The 17,502-nt window shown below is 46.9% G+C and overlaps 1 protein-coding gene across 8 annotated transcripts in view; it reads right to left on the bottom strand.

The window, feature by feature from the left end:
• LOC146869624 (upstream-binding protein 1-like) overlaps positions 1-17,502 on the bottom strand; it is a 264,392-nt gene that overhangs the window by 230,841 nt on the left and 16,049 nt on the right. For 4 of the 8 annotated variants that reach the window (XM_085608817.1, XM_085608855.1, XM_085608847.1 and 1 more), the window contains exons 1-2: positions 15,128-15,196; positions 14,750-14,845 (exon numbers count right to left, since the gene is read on the bottom strand). The exons of 1 other annotated variant lie outside the window; for it this stretch is intronic. In XM_085608817.1, coding sequence (XP_085464943.1) covers positions 14,750-14,789 — 40 coding nt within the window. In that variant the 5' untranslated portion in view covers positions 14,790-14,845; positions 15,128-15,196. Of the gene's footprint in view, positions 1-14,749; positions 14,846-15,127; positions 15,197-17,502 lie in introns of those variants that run through there. 3 more of the 8 variants (XM_085608806.1, XM_085608828.1, XM_085608787.1) reach the window with 1 other exon arrangement.

Here is a 17,502-nt window from a genome sequence, read left to right as displayed (position 1 = left end):
ACTATCCTCCAGACACACACACACACACACACACACACACACACAAAATGGTGTCCCGAACTAGCTCCCTTCACTGTAACTTCTTGACATGGAATGTGCAAGGTTTAGGGGATGCCCGCAAACGACGCCATGTCCCATCTTATTTGGACCGCCACAATATCCACTGTACTATGCTCCAGGAAACGCATCTCGTTCCCACCACAACCCCCACATTCGCAACACGCTGGGAGACCAGTAGATGCTTCTCATCCTACTCCTCATATGCCCGGGGAACTCTTATCCTGGTGAAACGCACGCTCCCCTACACCCCCAATGGATCTTATGGGGACCCATAAGGCCGCTACAGCATCCTGTGGGGGCGACTATCCGCACAATCCATCACACTTGTCTCTTGCTATGGACCCCAACACTGATGACCCGAAATTTTTCCGGATTCTATGGGGCAAAATACTGGACACCGCCTCTACGCACCTGGTGTGGGGGTGTGGGGGGAGACTTTAATGTTACCTTAAACCCGGTCACATCCACAATCTCACCACTACTCTAATGCACAGCACACCCTAAAAAATATTGTAGACAAACACTACCTCAGACGCCTGGCGAAGCCTTCACCCACAAACTCGCGAGAGCACCTGTTACTCCACTGCTCACTCCTCCTGGTCGCGCATAGACATCTGTTTGATAGATAAAAGACTGGCAACCTGGATGACGCATGCGTCTCATTTCTCCCGCACATATTTGGACCACTCTCCTGTACTCCTCAATATCACGCCGCCCCATGAAGACCCACCCTACATCTCCTGGCGTCTCGCCCCACAGACATTATTAGATCCCATTTTTAAAGAGGAACTTGAGCAAGAAATATCAGACTTCTTCCCCCGAAACGATAACTCAGTCACACACTATTCCACGGTATGGTAGGCCTTCAAGGTCACCATACACGGTATCTGCATCGCCAAAAGTGGAGGGGTCTTAAAGGTTATCCGAACCACACTTCGGATGCTAGAACTTGACATCAAACAAACAGAACTGTCTATACAAACTACACCTTCCCCCTGAACTGAAAGCGTGCCTACGCGACCTGCTCACTGATTACCAAGAGACGGCTGAAAGGGAATGTACATTTTGAGGGAAATACCATCAGGCACGCCGCTTTGGCGAGGGAGAGAGTCCGAGAAAGGCGCTGGCCTCCGCGATTCACCCTCACCCCCCCCGTTTTGCCAAAACCGTACTAGAGATCGAGGATGATGACGGACAAACACATAGAAACACCTCAAGCATAGCAGACATCTTCAAAAGATTCTACAAAAAACTATACAAAACGCACAGGAAGCAACCAGTAGATTTTACCCCCTTCTTTGAAGACACTGCCACTGCTTGGCTGGGAGATGGCCAGAGAGAATTCCTCCTTGCGCATCACGAAGACAAGGAGATTATCTCCGCTATAATGCAACTACAATCTGGCAAGGCCCCGGGGTCAGATGGCCTCCCGGCTGAATTTTACAAAACATTCTGTCATTTGCTCATTCCTGTGCTGTGCCATGTCTTTGAAGACGCTCGTTAATCGGGCATTCTGCCTCAAACAATGCGCGAAGCACTCATTATCTCCCTACCTAAACCGGGGAAACCGACTACACAAGTTAATTCGTATAGGCTCCTGTCCCTTATGAATGTCGACGCCAAGATCCTAGCTAAACTAATTGCGAAACGCATCAGTCCTCTTATGTTCGTATTGGTCCTCCCCGAACAATCGGGATTTGTGCCGACCAGGGGCACATCCCATAATTTGCGTACCCTATTCGCGATCCTGCATGATATCGACCCAGACATGAACGCTGCCACCATTTTCCTTGACGCCACTAAGGAGTTTGAATCCCTGGAATGGGAGTATCTAACCTTTGTATTACATCACATGGGCTTCCCTCTCCCATTGATAGCCTGGATAAACCTACTATACATGGGCCTGCATGCTACTGTGATGGTCAATGGCACGCGATCATCCCCCTTCACAATAGCCAGAGGCACTAGACAAGGGTGCCCCCTATCTCCCCTTTTGTTTTCCCTGGCTATCAAACCTCTCACCGCTAAGGTCCGCCAACACTTTCGAGATCATGCCATCATCTATCCAGAAAGACAAATACTAATTTCTTTATATGCAGATGACCTCATCCTCTACTTGCGAAACCCGCATGAAAGCTTGAACTCAATTATCTGATTATTTATTCTCTTTGGGGTCAACATCAATTGGGGAAAGTCCCAGATATATCCCGTTACCGATTCCACTCAGAGATTTGAACCGGACTATCCCCTAAAATGATGCGATGACACACTTACTTACCTCGGTATAGTCCTCTCCTGCAACCGTGAGGAGCTGATGAGAGCCAATTATGGCTGCGCACTGGATTCAATAACTGAAAAATTTACAAGATGGATCGCATTACCCCATTGTACAATGTACAGGAAAAAAAAAAAAAAAAAAATCAAATGATTGCAATGCACTGAACTTTGTAATCATAATTAAAATATGCATTTTTATCCAAATGGATATCTGAGTGAGTAACACAGGGAACACAGCGGCCTGAAAGACATGAATACCTATGCCTGGACGGACCAAAACTGCTAACCAGAATTCCTAAGAGTGAGAGACCCTTCTGATAGTAGCAAATCCTCTTGAATGGCCAGTTGAATTGAAAGTAGACTCTTCATGGGAGCCTTTCTAAGTCATCCATTAGTTGGATGTCAGCTAATCAACTTAAACTAAATGGGGAGAAAACAGAGGTCCTCCTCTTAGGGAATAGTAAAGATCTCTGGAGTGATCCCCATTGGCCATCGTCATTAGGTAAACTTCCACCTCCAGCCTCTCAGGTCAGAAACCTTGGGGTCATCATAGATGACAGTCTATCTATGACTCAGCAAGCCAACAAAGTGGCAGGCATATGTTTTACCATTCTTAAATGGCTTCGCAAAATTGTCTGGATGTTACCACCTACTACCCAGAAGAACATAGTCAATGCCTTAGTGACATCTCGGCTTGATTACGGTAACATCTTGTACCTGGGCTCAAACAAAGCAGTAATAAGACGTCTGCAACTGGTGCAAAACGCTGCTGCCAGACTCCTTTGCAGAATCCCTAGATCCGTTAGGATCACCAAACATCTTAGGGACCTGCATTGGCTCAGGGTTGAAAACCGGATTCGTTTCAAAACCCTGACCTACCTATTTAAAATCAAAGCTGGCACTGCCCCCAAATACCTACAGGACCTTGCTAAGCCCTACCTCCCCAATCGCAGTCTTCGTTCTTGCACTGCTGCGAACTTTGCGGTACCGAGGTTCAAACGGACTAGAATAGGCGGGAGATCATTTTCCTATTTGGGCCCAACTCTGTGGAACACATTACCCATTCATATACGCAAGGAGGAAAGCTATATGAATTTTAGAAAAAGTGTAAAAACCTGGTTGTTCGACAAATAAGTGCTTTAAATGCTCTCTATCCAGTTGTGTTTTGTGTTTTGCCGGTCCGGCGCCGGGAAACCCTTTGTGGGTAGCTGTGCTCCTTACAAGTGTTATAAAATAAATAAATAAAATAAATCCAAGGTATTGGAACTACCCTGCTCCCCCTCAAAGAAAGGACAGGGGTCCTTTTTCATTCCCTACCAGGAAAGTAGCTGGTGTGGTTCTGACTCCTTGCTTTTTTCGCAGGTGTGTGCCGCCATAGCCCAGTCATCCAATTGAATTAGTTGGCAGCGTTGTGCCCAGGGTGTCGGTGCCTGCCTATGCTCTGCTGTGCCTGGGGGACTGTTGTCCGGAAGAGCTTAATGTCTGCACACCACTGAGCCAGGGGCTGCGCCACAAGTGTGACCTCAACTGTGCCCATGGCTCTAATCCTGGTGAGGCGCACTCAGCCTTGCATCCTTCCAAGGTGGATAATTCAAGCAACTTAACGTAGGTAAAAATAACATCGACAAGTTGAACCACCCCAGTTTCAGTGCAGTACACATAGCATAGCACACTTTTAGTGCTGTAGCCTGGAATGCAACACACCCCTTCCCACAAACTGCACAAGTACACTGCACCTTCAGCCGGTCGCGGGCAGGCAGACATTCGTGAGTGGAGTGGACCGATGAAGTACAGGCTTCGCAAATGCACTTGCGTATTTATCCTCCTACAGACTTTAAACTGTAAGAACCATCTCGCCAAGAGGCTCGATTGTAGAGAATTTAAAACGCTTCGCAACATTATTGTGATCACACTGGAAAGTTAACCCCCTCACCGGCCAAGAACCTGCCTTCAAGGCAGAAGGCGGGGAACCAGCCCGAAGTGCACATTCTGGAAGATGCAAGGCAGTCTTCATCTGTAAATTAAACAAGTAGTTTAAGTGGCGCTCATATAAAGCGCTCCAATACTATAAGCCACAGTAAACAAGAGGCGCTGACCGGTGATTGCCCAGGCCTGTCGCCGCTTCACTGCTTGTGCTGTCTCTGCCTCCCACAGTGAATTCGATAACATCACTGTTTTGTCACGCATGCATAGGATTTAAGGCATCACGCGCATGCAAGACAGAGTGCAAATTTAGCAACCAATTACAAAGCAAAACAAGCACTGAAAATGCAATAGGACTCGTATTTACGTGAGCCCTATTGCATTTTTAAGGGAAGTGCGGGTATTAAAGAAGGCACGAATGGCAGGGGGTGGGGAGGTGGTAGTGGTATAAAAAATTACGGACTGCTGGAGTGAATGGGGAGAGGCAGGGGAACAAAACGGTGTTTACATTAAAGAGGCTGATAGCCTTAGAAGAATAATAATGACGACATGGCTAAAAAACAATCAGAATGCAGAATTTATCATGGAAACCAATGAAAATTATAGACGGAAAGTGGGCGGAGCTTCCCTCACCATACTGTATACAGCATCTCTCGACGAGACAGCGCATGCGCTGCCTAGCCAAGACCTAAAATGGGCCCAGTATCCGCTGGAACAGGCCTTGTGGGAGATCAGTTCCAACAAAGATGACATCTGTGGTCTCAGGCTCTCACCCCCAGAGCCTGTCCAAGGTGACAAGATCTTAATGGGCCCCGTACACTCCCCTTTGCTACATAAGGGACCAGTAGGCCAAAGAAATTGGTGGTGGATGACAGAGGTCTGGCTATGAGTCAGCTCTAGGTCTTTTTGGACTCTCAAAACGAAAATGAGCTGAGTCAAGGCTTCTGCCAAAGGAAGAAAAGGGGAAGAGGGGAAAGGAATGAATCAAGGGAAAAGTAATTACAACACACCTCCCTTAGGAGGGAAAGGAACAAAATACAACAAATCGCTAGACCCCAAAACTTGGTAGGAAGTAACTGAATGCGACTGCGTGGTACAATTTGCAGTACTTACTAGGAAAGGTAAAATTCATTTCAACACCCTCTAGTGGCTGAATTCTATAATGTAAAACTAAACATTATGGGATCAATCATGAATTCTTCGCTTGACCAAAGTGTATGATCCTAGGCAACTATTTTATTTTACTGAGCCTACTTTTACTTTGATTTCACATATGAGAGCACCTTCAAATATGTTACTTTGGGATGTGCGCTGTACAAAACTCTCGGCCCACTTGAATTACATGTGTCTGTGGCTGCGGCGTTTTCTGCATAATTATGGATTTGCTGCATGATCTGCCGATTTTAACGAAAAATGGTTTCTAACTGAAATGGATAAAAAGTGATTACAAATTTAGTGATATGAGTTCATTCGCAGTGGAAGGCCCTTCTCAGAGGTTGACTGGTCATCTTTAATTCCATATTGCTCTATTGGGTGTTAAACTGGTATTCATATTGTGAAATCTTTGCCCAGACAGTATTATGTATAAGCAAGCATTGGTACATGCATTAGGTTTTGCTTATGGGATGAAAATAAGTTAAGAGATGTAGGAGCAGTGTATGAGTGCAGGCAGAATGGTGTGAGTGCTCTCTGTGCAGGGTGAGTGGTGCATGAATAAAGGTTAAGTGTGTGAGTGCAGGATGAAAGTGCCTCAATGTATGGTGATTGATGGCGTAGAGTTCAGTAGTGCAGAGTACAGTGGCATAAAGTTCAGTGGCGAAGAGTGCAGTGTTGCAGAGTAGAGTACTGCAGAGTGCAGGATAGCATACAGTACATTGGAGTAGAGTGCAGTGGCTTAGAGTAGAATGGAGTGGATAAGGAAGGTGAAGAATAGAGTGGAGTGGCATAACGTGCAGTGGCGTTTAGTGCAGTGGAGTAGAGCCGGGGCATAGAGTGGGCTAGATTGCAATGGCATTAAGTGGTGTGGAGTAGATTGTTTCAGAGTAGAGTGATATGGCGTTCAGTGGAGTTGTGCAGGATAGAGTGGAGTAGAGTTACGACAAAGTAGAGTTGAGTGCAGTAGCACATAGTGCAGTGGGGCTGAGTAGATTTGAGTGGCATATAGAGAATTAGCTTAGAATGCAGGGGCGTGGAGTGGTACAGAGTAGAGTGCATAAGCGCAGAGAGTACTGGCATGGAGTGCAGTGGCGTAGAGTGCAGTGTGGCAGAGTGGCGTAGAGTAGAACTGGGCAGAATAGACTGGAGGGTGTAGAGGAGAATGCATTGGCATAAAGAAGAGTGGAGCAGAGTAGAGCAGGGCAGAGTGAAGTATCGTATGGAGAAGTGATGTTTAGTGGGGAGGTGCAGAGTGGAGTAGAGTGCAGTGGCATGGTGTAAAGTGGAGTGGTGCAGAGTCGAGTGCAGTGGCATGGAGTGCTGAAGAGTAGAGTGCAGTATGCATGATGTGGTAGGACACTTCCATTACAGACAGCACTTTTTAAATTGGAATGACCATTATATTTGCACAGACATACAGTTTTACTAATAACAATATACAGCTCACAAATGATAAGTTGTGGAAATGACATCACTTAATATATAGATTTATTGTGGTCTTATTTAAGTATTTCTTCCCAACACACCTCAGAATTAACACAAAATGTGCTTCATTTGTGCTGTGCTAATTCTGATATATTGATAAATACTTTCACAATTCCCTTTAATGTTGTTGTGTGCCAGAAAAAAAAACCTTTCCTTTACCACATTATCCAGCAATATAGTCAGATAAATGCTCTCACTTTGAAGTTAAAGACAGTAAACAACAAGTTCCCTTGGAAGACAGAGCCTGACATTTGTCCTCGGTCTTTGAGTGTCCAGCAAATGTGACAAGATCTACAGGCCTGTTTACAGAAAGAGGCGCTGGAGGAAGAATACAAGGAGAGGTAGTGTGAAAAGGCTTTGCTCGGTGGGAGGGACAGACTAAAACTGGACAGCATAAAACAAATAAAGCCAGCAAATGTCAGTTACAAACTATAAAGCCAATGAATGGTAAACTACAGGTGTAATGCATTCCCAGAGAAGTTTCTGAATGTCCCCAAGATGTCTTTAACAAGCCAAACAGCTTTGCTGTCTGGTAGATATTTACCTAAAAAGTTAACATATCTCTTCACGAGGCCTACAGCCAATAAACTACTGGTGTTTTTGCAGCCAATCACGACACGTTACCTTAGCCATTCTAAGGTCATGACACCTTCCTGCTACTAGTTGAACGTGCTTTCTGCTAGCAGTGGCCCTGCGCCAGGTAATGTGACATAATATATATATATCTGTCAAAGGATTAATGCCTAAATAGAGACACCTTTATTTGAATTATAAGCATGGCTCAACATTTTCTCAGGAGTCTACAAGTCTGTTGATAGCACTAATCTTCAAAAGAAAAAAAATGCCCTTTAAATGAACTTTTATGATAATCCGTATTCTATCATTAGAGCAAGTCCTGCTGTTTATACAAATAATAAGAACATCAACACTTTCCTTGAAATTGCATTATTCTAATTGAATTTTTGTTACGCCAATATTTAAAAAGGCACAATTTGAAGCTGGTTACTTAATTAATAGAACCCGACCAACCAATCACAGAGAGGCAACATCTGTCCTCATGCAGGATGACGAGCTTGTCGTACTTACCCCCCAATGGCAGTGCAGAGGATGCACTCTGAACGGTCAAAGGTGATGCATTCAGCACAAGTACCCACGTTCACCAGATCTCTGTAACAGCTGTACCACTGCAGTAAGGTTTGTCCCATTGTGTGAAACGCCTACTCTGTAAACCGTAACACAATGATGCACTACAAGCACACTACCAGCAACATGAATCGTGGCTCTACCAATGACACAGCAAGGCAATCTTGTACCTGGGGCAGGTCATTTCATAAGGGCTTCCTTCACGCAAAAAGAAATCACAAGAAAACCCCCTGAAGAGGGTCTCACGTGCTGGCATCTGTGCAGTCTCTGTGCTCTTCTCCCACGCCCCTAGAATGAGAGCAAAAAGCCTTTAGGTGAACACCAACGTGTTTCCCCCTTCAGAGGCCTAAAGCCAAACAGCGACATTCAAGGATAGACAGGGAATGTGCCACTTGTGAAAGTTTAAATTGCATTGCATTTATATAGCACGTCCTACCCCTGACGAGCCGCTGACAGTCAGTCTGGTAACAACACAACGGAGCGGATTTATTGAGAACCGATCCGCATGGCGGCGCAGGCCCTATGATAGAGTCAGAGTCTCTGGCAGGACCCTGTCTGGACCATTGGACTTGCCCTTCTTTGGAGGAGTTCTCCAACATAGCCAAGAAAGTTTGCTCGGGTTACCCGTTGGACCCCCTGCCGCAGAAACTCTGGAAGGAAGTAGGATCGGAAACCTTTCTGCACCTCTACCAGATTATTAACCAGTCACTAACTTGCGGTGTGGTTCCGGCCTGTTGGAAGGATGCTCTGGTCTCCCCTCTACTGAAAAAACCTTCGCTGGACCCCGCTTGTTACGGGAACTATCGTCCTATTTCCCTACTGCCCTTCCCGGTTAAGATAGCCGAGCGCCTGGTTAGCCAGGAGCTTTCGGGCTTCCTGGAGAGCAATTGTAAGCTGGAGGAGAATCAATTCGGTTTCCGTCCTGGGCACGGAACCGAAACTGCACTGATTACTGCCTTGGACGACCTTCGAGTGCGTGCGGATAAGGGGCATTCTGCAACCCTGATTTTGCTAGACTTATCCGCCGCATTCGATACGGTTAATCATAACATCCTCCTACACAGACTTGCAGAGGTGGGGGTTACTGATCTGGCTCTGAAATGGCTCTGCTCCTATCTCTCAGACAGACGGCAAGCAGTAACTCTGCCTCCATACCAATCAGATTTCCTGCCCAATAAACATGGTGTCCCTCAGGGCTCTTCAATCAGCCCGATTTTGTTTAACGTTTATATGCAACCATTAGTTAAACTTATTAACTCTAGTAACATCATGGCTGTCAACTATGCTGACGACACACAGTTGATTGTTTCCCTGGAAGGTGACCAGGTGGATTCTTTAACTTCCTTCCACAACTGCATGCGGGAAATGACGTCGTGGTTGAAAACCAATGCCCTGCAGTTCAATAGTGCTAAGACCGAGATTCTTCATTGTTCGGTAGGCAAGGTGCCACAAGTTTTACCTTCTAATTTCTGGCCCCTTCCTTTGGACACACCCTTGGTCCCTGTGAAAACTGTGCGTAATCTGGGGGTATGCCTCAATGAGAAATTGAGTCTAGAGTCACACGTCAACAAAGTGGCCTCGAACTGTCACCTGATTATGAGAGGCCTACGTAGACTCCTACCTTTGCTCCCTCCTCATGTTAGAGGAACAGTGGTTCGCTGCACAATTCTCAGCCGTCTGGATTATTGTAACGCCTTGTTGCTCGGGTCCCCAGGTTATCTGATCCAGCGACTCCAACGTATCCAGTCAGCTGCTGCCAAACTTGCTCTCCTGAGTCCTCGCTTCTCTTCCAGTACCAGGGCACTTTCTGATCTTCATTGGCTCCCGGTGCAACAGAGAATTCTGTTTAAATCTCTGTGCATAGTTTTCACAGCTCTTCATGGCCTTGGCCCCGGGCCACTGCAAAATCTCTTTAGCTGGTACACTCCCATGCGCAGCCTGCGCTCCTCGGCACCCAGGCTGGTTATAATTCCTACGACAAAGAGATCCACCTTGGGGGGACGAGCCTTTAGTGCCGCGGCAGCTCGTCTCTGGAACAGTCTCCCGATGGAGCTCAGACAGGTTCAGGAATTGACATTATTCCGCAGGCAGCTCAAGACCTGGCTCTTTCCTAGAACATGATCCCTCGTTCTCCTTCCCTGTCACTGTGCCGCCAGCGCCAGGATGCCCGTAGGGTTGCAGTGCGCTCTATAAATATTTTATACATACATACATACATACAACATATAAATATATGCTTTTTACCGAATTGGTTACAGTATCAAATATAAACCAGCTTCCTCCCTGTAGAATCAGTGCCTGGCCGACTCTTCCACGGTGTTTCAGTACTAAGTGGCTTGTAATTGAAGGTTAGTAGTGTTCCTTTTCTCTGAAGAGCCAGGGTGCATTACACTCTGTATAGATATGCAATGGTTTCAGCTGAGTCTTTTGTATGGAATTCTCGGTCCGTTTTAAACGAGTCAACAACATGTAAAAACAAGAAATAAAAAATGCGGTCACAGATCAACCTACGTTTTTTTTAAAGTAAGTTTTAAAAGCTTTTCCTATTGGTGGAAATAAAGCCTTGCCATGCATTTATAAGGGGAGTCTCTGAAGCTTGTCTGCATTCCTGTGTGACGCGGGAAGGTAAGAGGTCATCCGAAGAGACATCTATCTTCTGCAGAAGGCCCTGATGATGACAGAAGAGACAGCAGGAGTTCCTCCAGACATTACGCAGGGCAAACTGAGACTTACATTTTGTCTTCTAAGGAAAACAAGCCATGGCAATGTGGCTGAAGCCCAGGAGTGCGGTCACAGTGCTTTAAATGGGCCGTTACTGTCCGGGGAAACAAGCACTAGGCAGCTGCACGCTTTTGAAGATAATAGGAAGTAGGAGGAGCACAGGAAAGTAACACGACTGTGGAAATAAAAAGAGGACGAAGTGACGATTCCGGAACATACTGAGCAACATAGAAACAGAAGGTGGTCTTCAAGGAACGTCACTTTCAGCTGTGTGTAAATATCGTGGCCATCTTTGAGATCTGCAGAGGTTAAGACAATGTTTAACCGTATGTAAGGGAAAGAGAATTTGCGCTGTTAAAGTGAGGTAATTTTCCTAACACAAAGAAAGCGATCATCATTCAATACGTAGCATATTTTAAAATTACTATTCTCTTCTGAAATGCCAGAATGATCCCATAAAGAACCAGTTGGAGTGGCAACAATATGGAAGTTAAGTCACCAAGAGCGAGAACTGAAATTAAGCAAGCATTTGCAATGCAAGAGTACTCACATTTAGGCGAGACCTCTTAAATTGCAAACGGGAATGCGGGTGGGCGGGCACGATTAAGGCAGAACAATGGGAGTGGGAGGGGGCGGGAGAGAAGGCACGGACAGCGGAAGGGGTGGCAGGACACAAAGTAGTGCTCAGACAATTTGCAGTAAAGGGGCCAATAGCCAAGGAAGGAGACATGGCTGTCATAAGGAGGGACTAGCAGCCTCTAAACAATCAGAATGCAGCATTTAGAACGGCCAAAGTCACAAGCCAATGAAAAAGTGGGCAGGGGAGTGGGCGGGGCTTCCCTCACCTATAGTGTACTGCCTGCCTCGCAAAGCGAGCAGCGCATGCGCTGCACCGCTAGGCGAGACCTAAAAATGGTAGTATTGGCCAAACTGTTATATCTGTTAGTCAATATTCCCTACACCCCCAGTCGACACTTTTTCTCGACCATTAAGACTCAGCTTATACGACTCACTTGGAGGTGTGGAGGGGTTGGGGGAAACAAGCCAGGCTGCGATGGGACACCTTCACACGACCCCTCTGCGCTGGCGGATTCGAAATACAGGATCTGGAGTTCTACTTCAGTTGTGCCCAAGCCCATTTTGCCTCAAATTGGATAACCCCCCCCCCCCCCCCCCCCCCACATGTCCCACCTTGCAATTGAGGACAGATATATGGCCCCGACCCCATGCACTGCCTACCTGAGCACCCCTGCAGTGCTTTCCCTCTACCACTGTACAGTGTTCCGTTAACGCCTCGCAAGACCTAGCTAATCTAACACAATGCGCCCTGCTATACTCCTCCTCCCCCTACTTATTTCCGGTAGACAAGTTATCCCAGTTACACAAGAAGGCGGCTGTCGCCGGCTCCTTCGTAAGCTGTCCGTACGAACCTGGGGACAACTTTACATTGGGGGCAAATTCTGCACAAGCGAAGACTTCTTTGGCTCCACAAATCCCACCCCACTGGAGCGATTTTATTATGTCAGGCTGCGTCAAGATGTGAAAGCCCTCACTCCCTGCTTCCCACAGGAGCCCCAATCATGTCCCCCCTACACGCCCTTCTACAACAAACTGCTCCCGCACACGTGGTATCAATACTATACCGCACAGTACAGAAAGACAGAGTGTATGACCCACTCCCCCCTAGCCAGGGGCAGATGGGAGGAGGAATTAGGACACCCCCCTAACTGATGGGCAGTGGTCCTTCTGCTGCAGACAAATGGGAGATATCTCCGCTAACAGCAAATTTCGAATCATTCATTATAAATATGTTCGTCTCTACTCTACTACACACCTGCGCGATTACATCGCCTACGTCTCCGCGTAATGACATGTGACCACAACGGGAGAGAAGGTGGGAATTTTAGACACATAGCCTGGGACTGTCCGCCCATTCGTAGACTGCATGTTCCTGATGACCCCCCTGACCAGGCTCCTAGGATACACTGAACCTCTGGCTGCCAAAATGCGAAGATATACTTCCCTCGCACTCCTTCTCGCCAAGCGAAGGATTGCTTGCAGGTGTGGAAGGGGGAGGGCGCCAAAATTTAAAGATTGGCTCCAAGACCTTATCTACTGCCAAGAGCAATTACACACTTATGAGGAACTCCTATCCCCCTCCTCCCGTCCACGGGAGATATAGGACCCCCTCCAAACATACCTACTGGAATACACCACCACCACAGAATCCGCCCCCTCCCCGCAATGCTGACGGTGGGTCCCAAAGTAGAAATGTGAACTGATGTGAGAGGAGCCCCCACCTTGGACGAAGCACACTATTCACGGGAGACAATGGGTCACCACGCAACACCACTCCGTACCCCAATGATCAGAATTCGTCAACACATATGGGAATGCCTAATCTACACACAGTACAATAGTGGAAATGTTATTTTAATAGTTTTTGTTTGAAACTACATGATTACAGATTATCTACTGCTATTAACGCTCCTTGCTCCATTTAACGCGCCGGCCCGGTGTGGTTGTTGGCGGCTTGCTGTGTATTCCTTCTCGTCTCTCACAATTATAGTATATTACATCGCAATGCCGGCCCATCGAGGGATGTAGGCATTATGCTGTGGACGATGCTTTTTGCCTTTAATAAAGGTTTTAAAATAAATATATATATCCTGCTCCACTGCACCTTGGGCCAACGCACTCTCGGATGGGTGCTATAACGCGGAGGTGCAACCGCGTATATGCACGCTCATTCCTTCTTTTTTCTCGAACTGGAAAAGCACTCACAGGGGTCTTTATCTTAATCCAAGTTTTAATTCATGCAGCCAACAAATAACAGGACGTGTTTCGGCTACTGCCTTTTTCCAATGTTACAAAGTTGCGCGCCAAACATCGGCATTTTAAAATCATCAACATCCGGTCACATGATGCAAATCAAAGCAAAATCACAATTGACATAGGACCATACTTTTCTTATTCTATTACAGGCGCCATCTTGGAACATGCATAAGGTGGCTAAATCTAAATGTCTAACGCTGAATCAGCCTTCTGATGTAAGTAAGATATGATACATTCAGTGATTTCATTAATCTTATTGTATAATGAAATCTAGACATTCTCATGATTTAAACAAAGTTGCGCTAATTGAAATCCAGCCGTGTATCGGCATCAACACGCAAACACCACCTACAATACCACAATCATGGCGTGCCTGTGATCTAATCATGCCGTGTATCGGCTAAGTCCATCCTATACTTAATTGATTACATGCACCAAAGACCATTAAATCGATAAATCACATGGCATGTTTACAAGATTAACCCATATATGTAAATCTTTCTTTCAGAATCCGCCTGGAGAACCTTAGTATTGCTAATAGCGTATTAATTGCAGATTTAATCGCCCAAGTGTACAGCTAATTCTTCCCCTATGTTCATTCCTTTAGGGGTCTTGGTTTCTAGGTCGATAATATATCTGGATTCGAGTCTACGCAGCTTTCTGATCCTATCTCCACCTCTAATGCTAGCGGGAATCATATCTAGACCATAATAACGTAGCAGAAGGACCCTTTTTTATTAGAGATGAGGTTTTTTTTTGGTCTTATGGGTTTGGGCCACTTTGGGGTCTGCTCGTGGCGAGTTTAAGTCAACTTCATATATGGATCCAGCAACTGTCTTCAAATGGTGTTCTGCTGCATAAACCAAATCTCTGCTAAATGAAGGGAGATTAGTATCTCAACCTGGCTGGAAAAGGAGTGCTATGCAATTGAAGAAAACTATTATAGCTCAATATCATCTGCACTATGCATAAGCCTAGGTTAAACAAGCCAAGATCAAGATGGCATTTGTATCAGAAAACAAGTCTGATTTCGAAGCATGTGGTAAGTAACATGTACTTACTGTCAACAAATGTACTGTACATCAGAAATCAACAGAATACCAAGATTCTCTTATTCATGCACTAAAACTTATGAAAAACAGCCACTTACCTGCAGTTCTTCCGTTTTTTTCTCCTCGTCTACTTTGCATTTCAGAATTGCTTCAACTTCTTTTCGTATAGGTGCCAATCGACTTACAAGGCTGACCTAACATGGAAAAAGAACACATAAATCACCACAATATGTATGGGCAACTGCAAACATGACTAGTTTATCTACTGCTCCATTATCTGGCAAATTAGGCTTCGCCAATGATAAGCTATCTTTTCGGTTACTCCAGTGCTCTGGCTATAAAAAGGCCATCTCCGACTGCCAAATCTTCGGAAGTGACGCACCTGAAAAAACAGTGGTTGGTAGTGGGGGAGGGGTGGGGGGGGGGGGAAGGATGTGGGGATGTCGTTGAGAGCCAGACATACACTCTCATCATACCTTTGATCCGCCGTGAGGGGAACGGCTTCGCCAGTGGGGGAATCCTGGTTATTTCCTCATTCCCGACGCCGTGAGGGGAACGGCCTGAAAAAACTACCCTACCCAGCATCCCACACCATCGGCGCTGCGGGTGACGTCACCCAGGCGCGCCGGAGCAGCATTTAAGCCGCCGGGTGCCACCGCAGCGCGGGCTGGCTTGAGAGCCAGACATACACTCTCATCATACCTTTGATCCGCCGTGAGGGGAACGGCTTCGCCAGTGGGGGAATCCTGGTTATTTCTTCATTCCCGACGCCGTGAGGGGGAACGGCCTGGAAAAAACTACCCTACCCAGCATCCCACACCATCGGCGCTGCGGGTGACGTCACCCAGGCGCGCCGGAGCAGCATTTAAGCCGCCGGGTGCCACCGCAGCGCGGGACGCGCTTGAGAGCCAGACATACACTCTCATCATACCTTTGATCCGCCGTGAGGGGAACGGCTTCGCCAGTGGGGGAATCCTGGTTATTTCCTCATTCCCGACGCCGTGAGGGGAACGGCCTGGAAAACACTACCCTACCCAGCATCCCACACCATCGGCGCTGCGGGTGACGTCACCCAGGCGCGCCGGAGCAGCATTTAAGCCGCCGGGTGCCACCGCAGCGCGGGACGCGCGTGGGCAGCGCCTGGGCGAAGCCCGGGCCAAGGGCAGGCCCGTCCTTGCCCGTCAAGGACCGTTCAAGACCGGGCAGGGCTCACCCTCTGACATTTGCCGCTGGACTTCCGAACTGTAAGTGTCGTTAGTGGCCATTTGGCTATGCCGTTTGGTTCCCCCGATTGCTGTTTGATATCGAAGTAGCTCCCTTTACTTCACTGGCACCATCCTGTAGGCTCCCCTGTATTATCTGTGCCCCTGCCTACGTGACTAATTAAGATCTGGTCACACCTGTAGGCTTCGCCCCTTAGTACCTGTGGGCGGCCCGGGGTTGTAGAGCGGGGCCTTTGGTAACATATTTTATAATCCTGTTTTTTTTTTAAGGTCATTTCATATTAAGTGCTTTTTCTAATTTGGTAATCCTTGTGTTGGTTATCTTATTTCTTTGTACCTTTGTACTTTATTTTTTAAGGCGACATGCCTAAATCAGTCGGGAATCCCCGCCCTAGTGTCTCTACACTTGATAACTACATAGTTAAAGTAGTAGACAAGATTAATAAGGAACGTAGACTATCCCTGGGTTTAGGAAGCATTCCTGACCCCACGATCCATCCAATCACTGTTGAGATCTCTATCCCTCTGTCCACCCACCCGTTTATTTCCACTATTGACGATAGTTGTCCAGTGGTCTCTCCAGATTGTTTAATCAGGGAGGGCATCAATGAAAAAGTGCAATCACAGGTTATTCCGGACGCCGAGGACTCCCACAAGGAATTTGATGCAAACGAGTCTCATTATGACCTTGACCCTGATGCCCTGGGTCCCGTGGCCCCTAAACCTCATAGAGTGTTGAGGTCAGGGAGACATTTAAGTAGACCAATACAACCTAAGAAGGGGGGCCGTAACAAGAAAAAGAATAGTGTCTCCATACCAAATGGGGGTCCCACCGAGTCAAACATCTTACTAAAATGACGATAATTCCACCCACTTGACACTAGCCCCGGACCAGCTTGAGCTGCTTATTGGGGTGATTGATGCAAAGTTGGAAAAAATTGTCCTTCCACTCCTTGATAAACTTGAAGCTGTTTCTAGGGAGGATGTCAGATTGGTTTCAGGGCAGATTGCACAAGCTCACTCAATCAATAGCCCGCAACCAGCTGCTGTTGCGGCCTCTATGGTTGGGGGTCGGACCAGCAAGCCCGTGCAACCTAACAAAGGTACTTCCAGCGTTGGAACGACTTATATAGGCTCTAGTATCCCTGCTCAGACAAATAGTAACCCCATTATAGCTACCGAGCAGCAGAGTAATTTAAATCCATCATCCAGAGGGGGCACTATAAAAGCCATTACAGCATTACCTTCATGCTCTAATGATGTCCCTTTGAACCCGCAAACCATCCGGGCCCCGGGGAACCAGCTGAAGATCACTAAAAGGGGGATATCTAATAATCGTGGCCTACCTCAACCAAACCTCCCACCGGACTGCTCACCTTATGTAGCTGTCCTGACTAATGTTACACCAATTAGGGAGGATGGGCTTTATCATCATATGGAATCACATGAGTCCCTTAAAAACAAAACCGTTGAATGGCTTAATCGGGAGTGTGGCTTTCCAGTGGCTCTGGCGGACCAAATTTTGGCCACCACCAGAGCCAACTGGATTGGCACGTCCCCGAAGCACATCTCTGGGGATTGTGTTATTGTTAAATTTCAGTAATCCACACCTTGCCACAACAGCTTTG

The sequence above is a fragment of the Triturus cristatus genome, chromosome 1_1 (genome assembly GCF_964204655.1).
Source record: "Triturus cristatus chromosome 1_1, aTriCri1.1, whole genome shotgun sequence".
NCBI classification, from domain to species: domain Eukaryota; kingdom Metazoa; phylum Chordata; class Amphibia; order Caudata; family Salamandridae; genus Triturus; species Triturus cristatus.
Note: the sequence above shows the minus strand (reverse complement) of the source record. Positions and strands in the feature narration are given on the sequence as shown.